General features: G+C 39.5%; 1 protein-coding gene, 2 long non-coding RNA genes and 1 pseudogene across 5 annotated transcripts; 1 reads left to right on the forward strand and 3 right to left on the reverse strand.

Annotated features, from left to right (window-relative positions):
- Positions 1-634: 634 nt before the first annotated feature.
- LOC104600587 (uncharacterized) lies at positions 635-2,837 on the reverse strand. The gene is made up of 3 exons (XR_735689.3): positions 2,492-2,837; positions 2,214-2,396; positions 635-2,082 (listed from the first exon to the last, which is right to left on the reverse strand). It is a non-coding gene; the product is annotated as an uncharacterized LOC104600587 (long non-coding RNA).
- Positions 2,679-3,490, forward strand: LOC148789560 (uncharacterized). Of its 2 annotated transcripts, none has more exons than XR_016079857.1 (2): positions 2,679-2,817; positions 3,060-3,490. It is a non-coding gene; the product is annotated as an uncharacterized LOC148789560 (long non-coding RNA). The 2 variants fall into 2 exon arrangements; XR_016079858.1 differs by having other exon boundaries at positions 2,744-2,880.
- Positions 3,491-7,430: 3,940 nt separating this feature from the next.
- Positions 7,431-9,030, reverse strand: LOC104600588 (transcription factor MYB1). Of its 2 annotated transcripts, none has more exons than XM_010263627.3 (3): positions 8,806-9,030; positions 8,467-8,596; positions 7,431-8,345 (listed from the first exon to the last, which is right to left on the reverse strand). In XM_010263627.3, exons 1-3 carry the CDS (start codon positions 8,936-8,938, stop codon positions 7,667-7,669), a joined length of 942 nt encoding a protein of 313 aa, XP_010261929.1. In that variant the 5' UTR covers positions 8,939-9,030; the 3' UTR covers positions 7,431-7,666. The 2 variants fall into 2 exon arrangements, with proteins under 2 accessions (XP_010261929.1, XP_088748741.1); XM_088892615.1 differs by having other exon boundaries at positions 8,467-8,658; positions 8,806-8,922.
- A 2,199-nt stretch (positions 9,031-11,229) lies between these two features.
- Positions 11,230-12,596, reverse strand: LOC148789561 (F-box/kelch-repeat protein At5g15710-like; annotated as a pseudogene).
- Between the last annotated feature and the right edge of the window lie 6,237 nt (positions 12,597-18,833).

Raw genomic sequence — 18,833 nt, forward strand, 5'->3', positions numbered from 1 at the left:
TTACCCCTTTCCCAAGAAATCTATTATTAAACTATTATTAAATCAAACAAACCAAAGTCAATTTCCTTTTTGGAAAAATTGATTTTAGAACAATTAATTTATCTAAAAAAAATAACACTCTTTTTAGATTTGAATAAATCATTTATTCATGTGCGTCAAAATACACTAATACCTGATGGGACAAAATTTTCTTTTAAATAATATTACTTTTTTAGATAAATCGATTATTATATATTTTACTTGAAGAATAAAAGAAATTTGATAAATGCTCTTATCTTGATAAATATTTCCTAAAAAAACACTTATTGGAATAAATATATTTACCCATATAAATTATTTGTCCAAGGCCTAATTAGATAGATCTCGAGAGATTGCTGCCCTTGCCGGGGCTTTGGCAACAATCTTTTTAGTAAGAAGTGGTTAAAGGTTTAAAGCATTGTTTGACATGAAATCAATCAAACGTAAGAAGCTCGACAAATACGCCCAAAAGCCTGGCTAGAATGATGCAAAAGCCCAAACAATATGACATGTTTCGATTTTGTATTGGTGTATCGTAGGGGTGTTTTTTAGGGAAAGTTAATGCCAATTTAGTACCTGAATTTCAAAATTTCACAATCTAGTACATGAACTCTCATTTTACAACAATCTAGTATCCGACGGTAATTCACCATTGAATGTCATAGAAAAAGACACAAATGCCCCCTTCCCCTTAAATCAGAACACCACAACTGTTCTCCGCCATTATCTGAAGACAAAAAATCAGAACAGGGCTAATAGAGTCGTCTCTTGCTGCATCGTCTGAATTCAGGTTAGGACATAATGCAGATGCTTCATTAAAAACCAGAACGAAAAACAAACACACCAGAAACAGAGACCAATACATCAGAGACACAGAAGAGACATCGCACAAAGCCAGAAGTTCAATGCCAAACATCGTGAAACTCATCTTTCTGAGAAAAGGTTCATTAGAAGGGATTTAACTGAGAAAAGGTTCAGTCACCTATACCATTTGGCAGACAGTTGATTGAACGAGTAGTTCAATAATCTATTCTGATCTGGATTTCAAAACGCCGGCCAAATCAATTCCAACCAGTGGTCGGGACACTGGTTAACTCTTAAATTTTGGGGTCTTAAATCCAAGCCACAGCATATGCTTTAAATATCAATAATGTACGGAGGTTCGTTCAAGCAGATAGAGCACAGAGAAACACGTATGCCTCATTCACTGTGGCTATAGTTGCAACAGATGGCAAACGTGCTACTGAAGTTGGCCTAATGAAGATTCAAGAACGATCCATAATTGAATTTGCAGAAAAGAAAGTAGCTATTGCTGTATAAATGATTCTTTTCTTTTCTTTCCAGAACACAGGTGACATCCTACCCGGGGATGGTACACCAAAGGATGCCTGTAAGAGTGAATGATCAACGTTTTTTTGGGGAAAAAACGTTCTTGTTGATCGGCGATAGCATGCTCTGTTGTTGCTGGAACTGGTTGAGAACCGCTGATTTGTGAGATGGGGAAAAGACCACTGACGCTGCCTGATCTGAATACCGGGGCGACAAGGAGATTTCAACAGTAAAGTGATCCTCAAGGTTTGAAGGGGTTAGGGTCTTGGAACGAACAGATCAGTTAACAGTGGATGAACTAAGACGTGGCTGAGAGAAGCATGACATATCATTCAAGAGTTGCTGTTGCTGGGCTTGGCCAGATACTAGGCGGTGTAAGTGATCATCCCGAGCCCTAGAAAATACCAAATCCGGTAGTTGTGGAAGGAAGGTATGAACACCGTCGTCGCACAAACTCCGAAGATGTACGTCCATGTCCTCTTATCCAGTCGGTCATTTATGTAATATATGTTGCTGCTCTCATCATCGAACCCACCATAAATCAGCTAATCAAATCAGCGCTCTTGTTATTTCTTGGGCTTTTGGAACTATGCAAAAGAAATGAAAACAGAAAAAGCTCAGTTTGCGCAAGCTATTAGCTGTATAACGGACCCCAAAGAGGAGAAATGTACAGTTGAAGGCAAGTCCCACAGCTTTCCAGTATGGACCCAGTAATCTGTCAAGCACTTCGAACCACTGAAATTACAAACGGTAGTCAGTAGGTATGCTGTAGCTAGTGGAATTAATTAAGAAGGCGAAGTATGAATTTTCTGCAACTCCTGATTTCCTTTTTTCGCTTTCTTTGATATGTTATTTTGGAAGGTTACCTGTATCACATGGTTCTTAAAGCTCACGTTCACCTTCTCCTTTCTACTTCGGTACTCAATGTATAGGACGCTGATGAGATAAGCAGTCCAGTTACCGACGAGGCCGTAGATTATCTGGAATATGCCTGAGAGCATTCCCAGCTGAGAGAACGAGTATGGCAGCGTTAACAGCACCTGAGCTACCTGTAATGAAAGGCAAGATTGAAAATCCTCAGACAAGATTGAGAAAAGGAGCTAATGGAATTCATTTTTATTATCTGGGTCTTTGTGGGTTTTACTTGATTCGAAGCGCAACTGAACCAGGCGTCATAAAAGGAGCCGCCATGCCAGAAGAGGCTCTTCACGTTAAACTTGGACTGATCTGTCTTCTGATCTTCCCCCACTTGCACAAGCGTGTCTTGTACTGCACTGGGTGAAGCCAACACTCAAAATGTGACGCTGGAGTTGAGTGAAGTGTGCTCGGAATGAAGAGGGCGAGTTAACGCCGGGTAAAATGGTCGGAGTTGATTGAAGTCTCCTCTCTTCTTCAACCAGATTGAAGAGAAAGGGGATTAGGAGAGTAGGAAGGAAAAAGGGTATGACGGTCTGAATCTTTTCTTGAAAGGTTAGTTTTGGTATTACGAAAATGTTTAAACCGCACCTGATATCACGTGATGTTCTACTGATGGTGAGTTAACGCTAAGTATTGAATCATCACACAATAAAAATTGCGTTTTAAAATTTGGGTACTAAATTGACATTCAGCCTAAAAATATAAGGTAGTTATCGGAAATTTTTTCTTTTTTTTTTTTTTACTTGTTTTAATTTGGGAGGTCCTAATTGAATCATCATTTTTTATTTTTATAGGTGGCCGGGCCCCTAAAACAAAAAGAAACCCACCCAGAGATATGAATGGGATATAAACTTTAGTCCCACCATATAAGGGGATTCCTGACGATAGATTGATGCCAAATCAACGGACAGGATGAAGTTTACAGGAGAGTGGCTATTAAAAGACTATGGGGGCTCTCATTCAGAACTCTGCGGTGAACTTCAAATTACTGTATCGTGTCGTGATTCATGCAACTCCTGCAATAATTGCACAAACAAATAGTGTTGGGCATTGGATCAAGGTCCAACAGGGTTTATTCCTTTTTCAGCATTTTTGATTTTGATTTTTTTTGCAGGGTTTCATGTTTTGTGTATTGTAGTCCTTCGTATTCGTTTGTCGTTCATCTTGCATTTGTCTATAAATTTTGTTTGTTTGTGTGAAAGTGACACGTACGTATTAATTCAAATGAGCTCCTTCACCTTGTGATGATTTTTTCTTAGTCTTAGAACCAGGGTCACAAACCGACGAGTCGTTTTCGGTTTGGATTCATTTCGGAGTCTGGAATCAACCTCATTTATTTATTTTTTCTATCCAACTTATTGGAACGTACAGAAACGTGATGAAATCCTTTCCTCCTCATATTCAATTATTCACACAGATTTGCAGGTTGGTTGCCAACGTTACTGCAACACTGCATGCTACGGAGAGAGATGTTTGTTTCTTTCATTACTTTTTTTTTTTTTTGAATTAATTGATGGTGTTAAGGAGTTGTTTGGATTTAAGTGATTGAGATCGGGCTAGAATTTCTACCAACTAAAAACATGTGATTGACTTAATTTTATATATTAAAAAAAAAAGATGTACTTAATGGAAGTAAGGATGAGAAAATGATAATGAAAACTTTTATACACTATCTGAGGAGCAGATCCCAATTCCTAATAAACATGTGATTAGTTTAATTATTTTTACAAGTATCAAAGCAATTATATTATGATATTTAGGCTGTATTTAGCATTCCTTATTTTAAGAGAAGCCAAAGGACACGTGGCTTAAGAGTTAGACGGACTGACCTCTTTGATGAGTCCAAATTTTTTATTCACTTTTCCTATTCATTCTCTATCCGCTGTGAATTGCAGGTAGGAAATCTGGAGTGCCCTTTAATGATTCATTTAATGAAACTTACTGCTGGGCCACAGATTTCATCAACTCGCATTTGTTAAGACAGTTTCGTAATTTGAAACAATTAAATCAAACCCTTTGATTTGTTGTCATGCCCCATCTTGAATTAGATGAAGTGACATATTAATGGGTTAGGACAATACATAAGACATTGTGTTTTAGCCCTTCACTATCACAGTATCCAATAGTGTTGTAGAAGAAATGAACTCGGTTTTAATAAAGGGGACCCACACTTACAACCCCACAACATATACATATATAAAAAAGGACAAACGCCTTAAGACCCACAGATTATGCATTTACCATAAACAAAGTAAAATTCCTATATATTGACGGTGAAGGTGTTGCAGCTGCGGTCCATGGGTCATGGGTCATCGGCCATGACGCCATTCTGGAATGAGAGATAAGGAAGTCGCAGTCATGAGGTTAACTTTGGCTGTTGAGGTCCAACAGTATAGGCTATGTTGAGACAGTTTCTGTATTGAATATTTTTGGACAATTCATTTATTTATGTTTATGTTTTGATTTTTAGTAAAAATAAATTTAGATATAATTACTAATTTACTCATTCTCATATAAGATGATATTTTCAAAAATTCTCTCAACAATATAGGCTGTTGGCCCCCAATGGCTAAAGTTTTTCTGCAGTCATGAAACATATATGGTTTTAACTTTTTATCAAGATCACTTTCGTTTGTCCCCACAGGCCCCACCCAATTCTCACTCCTCACTCCCCCAATTAGATGAAGTTTGGGACGAGATAGGTTTCAGTCGGTGAAAGGCCCGTTCGAACAGCCTTGCTCCTTTATTTCATGGCGGAGATATTCTCAAATGTAAAGATATAATGAGTGTTCGAACGGGCTTCACATTGGCTGAATCCGGTCTCGTTTGGGAAATGGTAAATAATGGATTCTCGGCTCGGGGTCACCAACCCTGCCTATGTGCCTATAAATCGAAACCACTTACCTAATTATTCAAGGGCAGATGGACCATTCAACGCCCTTCTCCCAAAAGGTGGATGGCTTTATAATAAATTATCTTCTCCTCTCAACACTTGTCCTGTGTTTTCTTTTGATTCATTGTCAGTGCTGCCTGCTGCCACAAACAAAACTTACCAATTTTCATCAACCCAACCAGACCAGAACCCAGAAGCTAACCACCACGTTATGACACCATTTCTTTTTTGGGTTCAATAAGCATATGCAAAGTGTGTAATGCGTACCAGGTACGACGGTGTGAGACATAAACAAGGTGCTTCTTTCACTTCACAACCGTGAATTTTAGGTCGAATGACGCATGAGGTGGGGGGCCACGATCTTGACAAAACCCAACCTCGAAACGGTACGGAAAAGTACACGGGTTCAATGTAAATTTCCAACTCTATAAATATTTAAAATGTCAAATACCCTATTCTCTACATCAACGCCCGCTGTAAATCGGTCTACCCGGCTTCTAAACAGACGAAAGACCGCATGAAAAAAACCATCAAATAGGCCCTACGTTATTGTAGCGTGACAATTTCAATGATATAATTAGAAGGAATATATATATATATATATATATATATATATATATAGATAAATAGATAAATTTGATCACAATGGTGCTTCGGTTTCATCATCACCTCAGCTAATTTGACTGCAAAATTCTCTGCCCTTGTAACCACACCCCACGGACTCTAACATCTTTTGGTAATTAACTGCATATGGGACTCTCAGCCAAGACACCTTGGAAATTCTCAAATCATCTTCACTACCATATTTGATAACATTACAAGTATTTTCCAAAATTAAATATGTAGTAAATTTCACAAAGAAGATGGCTTCTAACAAACCCAAATTCAATTTGAAAAAAATATTTTTTTTCAATCTTAATTAGACCTGCTAATAGATACAAAAAAGGTAAATTGCTGAAACTGCATTGAAATTTCTAGTTGTTGTTGAAACATCCCCCAAAGTTTGGCAATTGTAATCACTTCCCCTAAATTTTTTGATATAATTGCAAGTAGATCCCTTTTGGTATAATCTTCTAAAAAGAAGCATGAAAATATCCAAAACACACATGTATTTACTTTTAACAAAAACATTTGTTTTCTAAATTTGCCCCTCATATCAATCAATCAAAAGTAAAGCTATAAGTTTAAATTCTTTTTTTTTTTATTGTTCACAAAGTTTGTATTATGGGTTCGACGATAATATGGAAAAAGATATGGTATCTGAAAAACAACTACCAATAAACTGGAATTATAAATGTGGTAACCTGTAAAACAACTACCAATAAAGATATGATATCTCAAAACTCTTTTCATATCATATCTTTCTGCTATCATAGATTTTCCCTTGTATTATTTATTTTCATAGAAACCTCTGCCTTAACATCAATTACATGGGTATTTAGAACACACTTTGTCTTTTTCTATAAGATTCTACCAAAGGGGATTTACTTGCGGTTGTGTGAAAAGTCGAGAGGAGATAATTGCAACTATAAAATTTCAGGAGAGGTTTAGCGATTATTAGAAACTTTAGTGGATGTTTCAATAATTTACCCCCCAAAATAACAAGAATTTTAATCTTACCACAGTAAAACCTGAATAGCCAATTAATGTGCAACGGTGGTCCCACCATGAGATCAACATTAGGTGGTTCTTGATATTTGGTTTTGTTTGGTTAATTATTGTAAAATATAGTGAAATGGAAGACAATGAACACAACACAGTTGTAACAATTCATTACATTTCCATATATATATGTTGCATTGTCTGTTACTATTTTTGTTAGAAAATTGACCCCCATTAACTTAAATAAGTTATAAATTGATGATCTGCAGGCCGCTGTATTGTCTTCTCCTTCCATGGGATGCAAATTAAGATATTTGTTGAGTTAGTTTTCAATATTAATGGATGACGTTGCACCTGAAAGCCATACATCACTATGGACCAAAGCTAATTAAGATACAATTAATGAAGAGTGTGCAACTGGCTTATTGGGTGGACACCTGGAAACGGCCGGCGGAAGAAACGACGACGATCGAGGAAAGTGGAAAACTATAGCGAACAGGGTGTATTGTCATTTGTCAGTTGTCACACCAAAGCAATTAAATAATTATGGGAAAATAACAAGTAGTCTTAATTTTCGCACCGTATCAGCTACAGCTGGTTCCTGATCTCGATCATCCAAACAAAACATATGAAATGCGTGATTGATCATTGATGTGAACGAAGAAAATAATTTAGTTCAGCCCAGAAATTATTGAAGTCAGTGCATTTCATGATCATAATCATATATAATCTAGCTAGCTAGAGACAATCGATCCTATCCTTTCTTTTCATTTTGGTTTGAACTCCTACCTAGTTAGCCTTACACAGTGGTGGGGGGGGGGGGGGGGGGGGGGGGGGGGGGGGGGGGGGGGGGGGGGGCTATTCGTTATGACTAGAATTAAGAAACTGTCTTACTAATTTCATTAATTATTCCGCCAACCAATTCTCCCCGCAATCAAGAAAAGAGGCCAATGATCGGAGGTCGGAAATGACGTCCGATTGGCCACAGTCACTTCCTTTCCACTCGAACAACTCGTCGGGGAAAAAGGGAGGTTGATCGGAAGACGGAGAGGAGTCATTATTGTTGTTGTTTTCATCGTTGCTAACTTCCCCCACCAGTCCGTCATCGAAATCGCCGAGCTGCGAGAAGTCAGAATTGAGGAGTTCAGATAGGAACAACTCTCCGGGATTGAGATTCACCGTAAAATCCAACGAAATTCCGTTTTCTTTTTCAGGGGTGAAGGACGACTGCCCATCGTAGGATTCTGACACCAGTGCTTTCTGGGTTGAAAAGTTGCCAACCTTGGAGGCTAGTGCCATGGCGTCATTGTCAGTATGCTGTTCCATTTTGTTTTGTGGTGGACCAAGAAAAACTTTGGAGCACCTAAATGCCTTGGTCCGAACAACACGTGATTCGAGCTTTGGAATCGGTGGTGACTCAACCGCCCTAATATTCTTGGTCGATGTCGTCGTCGTCGTCTTCTTCTTAGTACCAGTGAAAATGGTGGTGGTGTGAGCTTGCACCTTCTTGCCCAAGTTGGTGTTCCAGTAATTCTTGATTTCATTGTCTGTTCGCCCTGGAAGCCTCCCTGCGATGAGGGACCATCTGCGGTGCAGAGATGGAAATATCTATAAATAAATAATATGAACATCACGTACACCAATTAAATTTTAATAATTAAGAGCAAGAGGAGGAGGAGGAGGAGAGAGCAAATTAAATTTGAAACCTGTTCCCTAAGAGCCTGTGAAGCCTGACGATGAGATCTTCTTCATCACGGGTTATGTTCCCCCTCTTGATATCTGGCCTGAGATAATTCAACCAACGAAGCCTGCAACTTTTTCCGCATCTCTTGAGACCTGCAGGATGTATGTAATGCGACCATTCACGATCGGAAAGGAGAAAAGAAGTTGTTATTATTCTGTGGGAATATTGAGAAAGGAACCAAGAATGAAACCCACATTTGTTAGTTTTGAGGTCATCTTAATTGGACGATGACTTGTCACTTAAAAAGTAGAGCAAGAGCAAACAAAGGTAAATTGTTGTTGTTTCGATGTGTTCAACAGACCTGCCTTCTTGGGAAGGTTTCTCCATCTTCCTTCGCCATGGACTTTAATGTAATCGGTGAGGATTTTGTCCTCAAGAGCAGTCCAAGCTCCTCTGTTCAAGCCCTCCTTGGCACAGCAAGGGCTTCTACCCATTTAGATTCTTGAGTGTTGAGAGAGAGAGAGAGAGAGAGAGAGAGAGAGAGAGAGAGAGGAGAATTAGAATCCCACGTGGGTTTTCTCTTGGCTGAGGGGGTGGAGGAGTGATTCTTATAGTTGGCTTCACTAAAAATTATTTATAATTAATTTGAAAATTCAAAAAGAGAGGGCCCACTATTTGAAAATAAAAGAGATAATAATTAAAAAAAAAACAAGGTCTTGGATGCATGCATGTGATATGTAGGGGGACCATACCATACATATTTTATATGTTATGGTGAGTAACACTCGTAGTAGTAAGTGTGAGTGATGGGTTATATTTAATAAGTGATGGATGATGAGTAGATGTCATTTGATCTTCCTAATTTTGCATTAGCTATTTTAAACGAAGACAGCAACTTTATTATCCCATTCATCTGCCCTTCCTTGAATATTCTTGATTCCTGCTCAAACTAACTTTCTCCCACGCTCTTGAAAGTTTGTTGCAGCCTCACAACCCCAACTTCCTCTCTCTCAAGTAAAAGAAAAAGCGATTCCAAGGGTTGAAAGCTACAAGTCGGGTGACTAAAGAAACAACGATGCAAGTATGTAACCCCTAGACGGCTGCTTTGTGATGGTTTCATCTTTTGTGCTCTTACAATTTTCTTTTTTCTTCACACGAGTCAGGGCTGCTAGTAATTAATTTGTTTGTTCACACTCTTGGTAAGTACAATGAGTGAGGATATGATATATGTTTCAGTTAATGTGTCTTTCATCCAAATAATTTTGTTCTGTTAGACATAAATTATTCATTATTTTGTTATTTTTATCAAAATAATTAAAAATGAAAGTAATGAAAAAAAACCCTAAATGTATTGGGAGTTGGGACTCATTTATATATATTTTTTATTTTTTATTTCTAATTATTTTGGCAAGATAATAAAATAATAGATAATTTTTGTCTAATGAAACAAAAACATTTGGATGAAAAACACATTAACTAGGACATGTGTTACACAGTTTACTACATGCTCACTCATTGTGCTTACCTAACATGCCTATTACATCCGTAGCAGGCAGCCTGTATTTTGGACTATGCATTGTGTCATGATTCATGACACACAAAAACCATAGAAATTCCCTTCAAGATGAAGGGCCTAGAAGAAACTTTAATTGTTGCACTTAACCCACAAGCGAACATTAATTTGCGGCCCCACTTAATATTTTTGCTATGTATTTCTTTTTCTATTCATCTATTGTTTTTTTTTTTCCTTCCCTTTATGCGACTATTGTTTTAAAATTAATTAAATGGAAATTTCATTTACAAGTCAGATTAAAATTAAGGATGGTTGTCCCAAAAGAAGGACGGTCATTGGAGGAGACTCTATGATCATTATTCAGTGCATAAATAAACAAGTTCTAGGATCCCTGGTCCATTGAAGCAAACAAGCAGCTCGCAGATTTCCTTCCCTTGATTTTACCTTAAAATGTAAAAACATCCATGTACGATTATAAAAACCTCCTTTAAAGTTTCATTTTAACAAAATCCTCTCTTGTAGTTTTGAAAAATCATGTAGTTGCCTCTCTTCCATCACTGTCTCCGTAAAAAACAAATATTAGTCTAATGCATTAATTGTTTGAAAATACCATTTTACTCTTATATCTATCAATTTAAATGGAGATTTACTAAAATTCTCCAAAAATACTTTTAATGTTTAACTAAAAAAAAATTCCCTAGGTCAAATTAAAAAGTAATTTAGTTTTGTAAACCCATTACGATTAAGCGAAATCTAAAAGTTCAAATCTAGCATGATTTCTAACATATAATAAGGACAATGATGAAAGGGAGGTAATGTAGGACTTTTCAAAACTATAGAGGAGGTTTTTGTTAAAATGAAATTTCAGGAGAGATTATTTTATATTTTACCATAATAATAATAATAATAATTGCATGCTGTCTTTCTATCACTATCGATCAACACTAATCAAGTTTCAAAGATCGAACAAGCGTGAAAGCTGAACCCTACACAAACAGCCTATAAGCAAGCTTTGAAGAGCTGTCCTCTTCGATCTCTCTAAATAATTTATCTAGAACATCTCAAAACAGTTGGACCAACTTAGCTGAATGTTCAACAAGGGGATCGATCGAGCTGAACTGAGCAAAACAGAGCTGAATTTGTGTGGTTTTGCTTTATATATAGCTGGATTTGTCTGCCTCTTGTATATATTTGCATTGTATGTACATATTTCATATTTGTATTTGTACTCTCACCAAATTGACCCTTGAATTACAATAATAAGTGGTTTATTTGGTTAGACAAAGGTAGTGTTTGAGAACACTTAAAAGAATTACTTCTTTTAAGACATGAGACCACACATTAAGTGGTTTTTAAGTATTTATGGATGCTTGGTAAAAAAGTGGAAAAAAAGTACTATTCCAAAAAAATAGGACAAATTAGTACCTGATAATTTTTTATAATGCCTAAAATACCCCCACAAGTATTATGCCTCCTCCTCCTCCATTCGTTCGAATCAGTCCCTGATAATTGTTCCATCTCTGTTATAGAGAAAAATCTGGTGGTAGTGACAAGACTAACGGTGCTAATCGCTCTGTCCAACGAGAAACCGAACAGGTTAGTGGGCTTTGTGTGAATGCGTGATTCCTTCTTCGACTAATAAGTGCTCCGTGTTTTTGTGAATAATCTGTTATTCCAAGAATGGAAAAGCAGTTGTTGCTTTTGTGTTCAAAAGGGTTCATTACTATAAACACAAAATTAGAGAGAGAGACCAGGGAGACTGGGCATCGGAGATCACCCACTGGCATTTTCACATTCAAATCAGTCCACTCCCCCTTCCAATATCATAAGCTATCATGCGGTAACTTTGCGAAGTATTGAGCAGAGTCGCAAGGCAATAGAAGAAACCATCGTGCCAAATCGCATGAACTTCATACCAAAACTACAAGAATTCCAGTTGGGACCGACAATGGTGTTCCCACCGCTGTGTTCAAGAACTTCAGTAATGCTCTCATTTGAATCAGGTTCAGGGGTTCCAGTGACCAAAATCTTGTACGAATTGGTGATCCCATTAGCAACCATGCTGACGATATCGATGTATTGAATTTAAAGCATATCGGGCAAGACCCTATGGGAGCTAATGATAGGATTACAGATGATCAAGGTAGGGTAATCGGAATTGCAGTTACGGAAGCAGAGGGGACCACCAGAGGACGCTAAGAGGACCTGAGAGGAGTCGAGAGAACACCGATCATACAGAGGGAGGTTGTTCAAGAGACCGGAATGTGGGTTGTAAGCAACGACCATGTGGCGCGTGTGGTAGATGAGGAACTAGACGTCTCTAGGGGAGAACTGACCCCAGAGGTCCAGGATGGAATTGGATGTTGGCAAGGATTTCCATTACTTGCATGCGTAGCGGCAGCGGAACACGGAAGAGATGGGGAGGTGGGCTAGGATCCTCTTCGTTAGTTCCTTTGGTAGCCGACTGAAGAAGGATTGCCTCTCTGCTCTTCATTTTGGATATGAATGTCCACGCCGGTGAACTGACTCTGGTTGCAATAAAGCTTCACTGTCATTGCAGTGGAAGCCGGATAACAGTAATGGAGCAGATGAGGCAAAGAATAGACAAGATTCAAAGAAGTGAGGGCTAAAATAGTCATTTATGTCAATATAAGCATTTATGGGGAAAATAACTTACCAAACATTCCCACCCCAATAAGTGCTTAAAAACATAATAAGTGATTTGAAAAGTGGATTACCAAACAACCTTAAGTGGTTGTTAAAATAAGTATTTCTAAAAAATACTTGTGAAGCAAATACTTCTTTTAACAAGTACTTAATCATCAAATAGGGCCTAAAGCAACCAAACACTGAAAATAAAAAAGCTACATAATTGGGATTTTGATGTTTCACGCGTAAGATAAAGAGTATGAGAGTCATCCATCCACTTTCACTGAACTTGCGAGGCAAAAATGTCCTACTGGGTGGACATGACAATGGGTTTTGGGTGGGTGTCTCCCTCCAATTAATGCTGGGATGCATATCTATACCAATTGCATGTTCGTTTCCTTTTAACTCTTATCTCTTAAGAAGAATCTTTTAACTTTAAGAGAAAAATGGTTGTTCATTTCCTCTTATCTCTTATCTCTTAAAGTGCAATTATACAACTTTTTGTTTTCCAATGATACCTCCAAAAAAACAAACAAAAACTCTAATATATGGGGTCAAAATAGATATTTGATAATTTTCAAAATTCAGAGTTCAAAGTTCAAAACAACATTATCTGCATTCAGAGTTTAGAGGAAAGAAAAGTTCACCAATACCAATATACCTCTTAATGTAATTGTTGCACTTTCAGATGTCAAATTTCAGAGCAAATGAACATGCCCCAAGTTTTTATTGTACTTATTTTAATTAGAATTTGCATGCATCTTTTCAAAACCTTATTTACAATTAGTACTTTTATGATTTAAAGAAGTACTCAGGTTTGGCATTTGCTTTCCATATAAGAAAACATTTCTTGAAATCTTTGCTCCTCATGTCAACTCTTACAATAAAGGCTGAATTATCTTCTCCATTGTGTTGAATTAAAAAGAAAAGAATGGAAGGAGTGAAGGATGGAAAAAGTTGTCATCATCCATGTGAGTGTCGTCATCTAGGGGAGCCGGCGTTTTTATTCATCGTGTGCAATGTTCAAAGTATTGGAAATGCCAAGTGTATAGGAAAGGCAATTTTAAGAGACATATCGGGATATGCTTTAGATACGCACGTGTATCGGAAAAAACTAAGATATGCATAGATACGCTTGGGAACACTATAAATACTTTAATAAATCATAAAAATACATCAACAACACTAAATATAAGACCTCAATGAGGTGTATATACATTAAATTAATATATTCTAATAGTTTTATGAAGAAATATATTATAGCTAATTATAATTTCATTAAAAATCCTATGCTTAACTATAATTTATAAATTATAATTCTTACGTTTTAATGTTTTATGGGATGAGAAAAACCCAACTCTCCTATCCAACCATAAAACATGCATTGGCACAAATTCTATGAATTATAAAAATAATTATTATTTATTATTCATTTCCAAAAATTATAAAAATAAATAAACATTATATAATATATTCCAAAAAATAGTTATTAAAGAAGAAATTCCAATTACTTTGTGGATATGATAGATCACCCACAGAAATATAATATATTCAATTATTGTGATCAAATGATAAAATATAATTAATTTTTAATTTTAAAAATATAAAAGTAAAAAAATAATTATTAAAGAAGAAATTTCAATTTGTCTATGGATATTGATAGATCATCCATAGAATTATAATATATTCAATTTTTTTTATCAAATGATAAAATATAATTATTTATTATTTATTTTTTAACTCTAAAAATATAAAAAAATAAAAAAATATATTAAAGAATAAATTTCAATTGCTCTATGGATATGATAGATGGATCCATAGATCTAAAACATATTTAATCTTTATAGGTAGAGGAAAAATTACATTTTCAAATTTTTTGTTAATTTATATTTTCCCAAATATCTTCATGAAATTTCCATAAATCTACTGATAACACAAAAAAAAAATTGTGATTTTGAATGTAAGAAACACTGATCGACATAGATTTAGACATTCAAGAAAAAAAATCACAAGATATTATAAAAGATTGAAAAAATTTACCTATTTTGGCAATATTTTTTCAAAATTTGAAAAATCTTTAAAAAAAATTAACGATTCACACTTGTTTCTTGCAAACTTTTGCAAATCTAGTACTTTAGGAATGAAATTTGGATTTTTAGAGTCATTTGGGGGTGAAAGAATGCTTATTTCGGGGAAAAGAATGTTGCATTCCCCCTTTAATTTTTTTTTTTAGTTTTTTGCAGTATCTTTTTCGTCGATACGCCCTGATATACTCCCGTTACACCTTCGATATGCTCCAATATGCCTCCGATGCGGGCCCGATACGCATGAAAAAAGACGAAACTTCCGATTTCCATACATATCCTGTATTGGTTTTTCAAAGATACGCTACAATACGCCCCGTATCAGGTGTATCGTATCAAAATTTTAAACCATGCCTTTGTGAACGAGCGTAAAATGTGTAATGGCCTAATGGGTTTGGCCATCAATTAATTCCATCCGATTCAAGTGAATGCAAAAAGATAAAATTTTTCATTTTCTTTTTACACGAGTCTGAACTCCCCCTCCCTATACTCATTTTGAACCCTAGCACCTCCAAGAATAAGAAGCTCAGCGGTGCCTTCACTCCATACCGGCGCCCCCCGTGAATGACAAAGCCACTGGCGGCGATGGACAAATCGCCTGACCTCTAGTCCATACATCTTCTTCCTCTTCCTCTCCCTCTTCTTCTTCGTCCCCCTCCTCCTCCTCTTCTTCTTCTTCTTCTTACAAACCTGATGTTTTTTTCCTTTCTATTTTCAACAGGTGCTGGGTTCACCTGAACGAATGTTTGGACGAGGAAATATCTTTCCCTAGCGTGTAGTAAATAGCAATGGACACATTAATGGGAATGGAATGACTGTACTTGCTCTCACCATCCAGATTCCTGAACGGATGTATCCTTTGAGCCCAAATAAATTAGACTTGAATATTTTGATGGATTAACTAATTAACTCAAAACACCGCAATTGATGTTCATAAAGGTTAGCGTTAATGGACAATTGGACACCTTGATTAACCTGGGTACCAAACGCCCAGAAGTAGCTTTATTTTCGAGCTTAATTGTAACTGATGAAAGAAGATTTGGCTCGACCTCGTAACCACTCAATACGTGGCAAAGGCAACTACTCGGCACAACAGTACGCCCAAGGCACGAGATTCGAAAGGAGGAACCAGCAGTCCGAACTCCCTACAAGGAGCCCGAACTCCCCGTAAGGAGCCCGAGCTCTTCCTTAGGCCCCAAGCCTTACGAAGACAAAGGGCAACAACCCGAACTGGCCTGCCCCATGGCAGTTCGGGCCACACCTCTATCCGAACTCAAGACTTCACATTGCACACCACTCCAGCACTTCGCCTCCAGGACGCCGAACCGAACAACCGCACCATACCTGACACCAAAGGAGTCCGTATCCAGGGGCGGCGCACCTGACTGACTTGGGATCTGACGCTTGACAGCCGCACTTCAACAACCACCTGCCACCGCCACCTGCCACCGCCATCTCCAGTTACAGAGACGGCTCCGACAAAGAGCATTGGCGGTTCTGCCCCAGCAGAGGTGATGACACCCGAACTGGCAGAAGCGCAAGGGTAATCATACCCGACCTGACAGAAGCATAGGAGTGAGTGCGCGAAGTGGTTATAAAAGGCCCCCTTCCCCCCAAGAAGAGGTATGTGAACTTTAAGCCATCTGATTTTATCTTGCCTTTGAGAGAATACTAACTTGAGCTTCAGAGCATTCTCACCGGGTTCTTCCCCGGAGATTACTCGCTTTCTCCCCCGTTTCAGGCACCCTGTGCTCCAGCCCGAGGCAAGATCATTGGCAGCTAGGATGGGCCGGATTGCGCACCATCAATTGGTGTCGTCTGTGGGAACGCTTCTAAAAGCCTCCCTCTAAAGCTCTCATAACCTCTTTTTTCCAAAAAACCCCAACACTCATGGCTTCTTCCAGCAATGTCGGACGTGGCACGGAGATGAACACCACCGGGGAACAACTTCAAGTCCCCGTGGTGTGCATTGGACAGTTCACCATCCCCCTTCCGGTGGATGGGATCCCCAGCCTGAATGCGCCACGAACAGTGGCGCGATTAAACCTTCTCGCCATGAACATCCCCTTTCCTCTCCCTATCGAAACAACCATTACTGAACCAACTGTTGTCCCACTGGCGACCAATCAGAACCAATTTGACGACCTGATGCAATGCATGCGGGCAATGCAAGCCCAAATGCAACAATTCCAACAGCATCAGCTCCAGTAGCACCAAGTACTGCACCACATCTCTCAGTATCACTATCAGCAGCAGTTTCCCCAACTGCCTCTGAACCAACCACTGCTTCCACCTTGGCATCCTGCTCCAAAGCCGATTAAGCCCTCCCCTCAGGGTGGACGCCATCACCAAGGAGAAGCCTCCCAACTTCAGAACCCCCACAAGAGGCAGGCCTCATCCCCGGGCCGAGAGGAAAGAAAAATTACCCCCACCTCGTAGGTCATCGGCGGGTCGGGAATCTCGCCCGCCAAGTCAGTATCTCGGCACTCCAAGTCTGAGCTCCCGCTAACAGAGAATCGATTCAGCGTCCTAGCAGCAGACTACCAACAGTCCGGGCCCATCGAGCTCGGCAACACAGAGGCCAGCGGCGCCAGTACCAGGCCCACTCAGCAACGAAGACGCTGGCGAAGTCGTTGAACTGCCACCTGTGTCCTACCTGAGCTCAGAGGTAAAGAAGAGACAAGCTCGGATGAGGTAAAAGTTGCCCCTATTCTCTCAGTTCCTTCCCCCCTCTCATCAGAACTCCTTGCAGTCCTCATGCCCAGAGACTTCAAGCTCCCCCCTCTAGACAAGTATGATGGGTCCTTCGACCCCAACGACCACATCGATGCCTTCCAGTCCCAAAGGCACCTAGCCAGGGCCAGTGAATCGTGCATGTGTGTGGCCTTCACCACCACCTTCAAGGGGGTGGCCCGTACTTGGTACAGGAACAAGGGCCCCGGGTCAATAAGAAGCTAGACCCAGTTCGTGTAGGTCTTCACCGCACACTTCGTTACCAGCAAACGGTGCCCCATAACCAAGGAAAGCATCTCCGGAGTAGTCTAGAGGGAAGGAGAGTCCATCCGGGGCTACATCAAGCGGTTCAATGACGCATGCTTGCAGATACCGCGACTGGACCCCGCGATGCAGCTCGCGGCGGCCAAGAGAGGAGTAACACACAAGGAGTTCAAATGGCACAAGGTAGCTAACCAGCCTGCGACCGTAGCCAAATTCCTTAAGCTCGCGAATAAGTTCATGAGAACAAAGGAAGAGATCAACCAAAGGACCGAAAGTGGGATCGAGAAAAGGAAGAGGGAAGGCGAGCCCACCAACCCAGTTGACAGAAGAAAAACCCGGCCCAGGAGACGAAGCCAAGTCAGCCATTCCGAGCTCCCTTAGCAGCTCGGACAGACTACACACCCTTAAACCCGAGGCAGACCGAAATCTTGATGATGATCAAAGATGCCCCGTACGTAAAATGGCCACCTCGCCTAAAAGGGAACCCAAACGAGAGAAATAAAAACTTGTACTGTAGTTTCCATAGAGATCACGGTCATAGTACCAAATAGTGTAATAATCTCCGGGACGAGATAGAGGGACTCATCTGTCGCGGGTACTTGAGAAATTTTGTACAGCATAATAATAATAATAAGACAGGTCGGCAAGGGGAGGAAGGGATGCCCCCGAATCCAGCAGCAGGCCAGCCGAACCGTCGGAAAGACAGCCTCCGGAAGAGAGGCCAGTTCGGGGAACCATCCACGTGATAGTGGGAGGTTCGGTGGTAGCATGTTGTACTTCGACAGTGGCCCGGACGTCAGTTCGCGAAGCGGCCCAAGAAGAACAGAACCCTCCAAAGAGGCCGAAGACGGAAGAACCGATCTTCTTCACGGAAGACGATGCGCGAGGGGTCCACTACCCCCACGATGACGCGCTTGTCATAAAACTAAGGATCAGCAACTTCAAAGTCAGGCACATACTTGTGGATTTAGGCAGCTCGGAAGACATCCTCTTCAAGTTGGAGTTTGACCAGCTTCAGTTGTAGAGAAGAGAGTTGAAGCCTGCGAACACTCCTCTGGTGGGCTTCAGCGGAGAGGAAGTCAGGCCCCTCGGGAAAATAACAGTACCTATGGAAGTCGGCACATGGCCTCGTGCGGTCAGACTCAA

This window comes from Nelumbo nucifera, chromosome 8 (genome assembly GCF_055504915.1).
Source record: "Nelumbo nucifera cultivar China Antique chromosome 8, China Antique-T2T, whole genome shotgun sequence".
In the NCBI taxonomy this organism is placed as follows: Eukaryota; Viridiplantae; Streptophyta; class Magnoliopsida; order Proteales; family Nelumbonaceae; genus Nelumbo; species Nelumbo nucifera.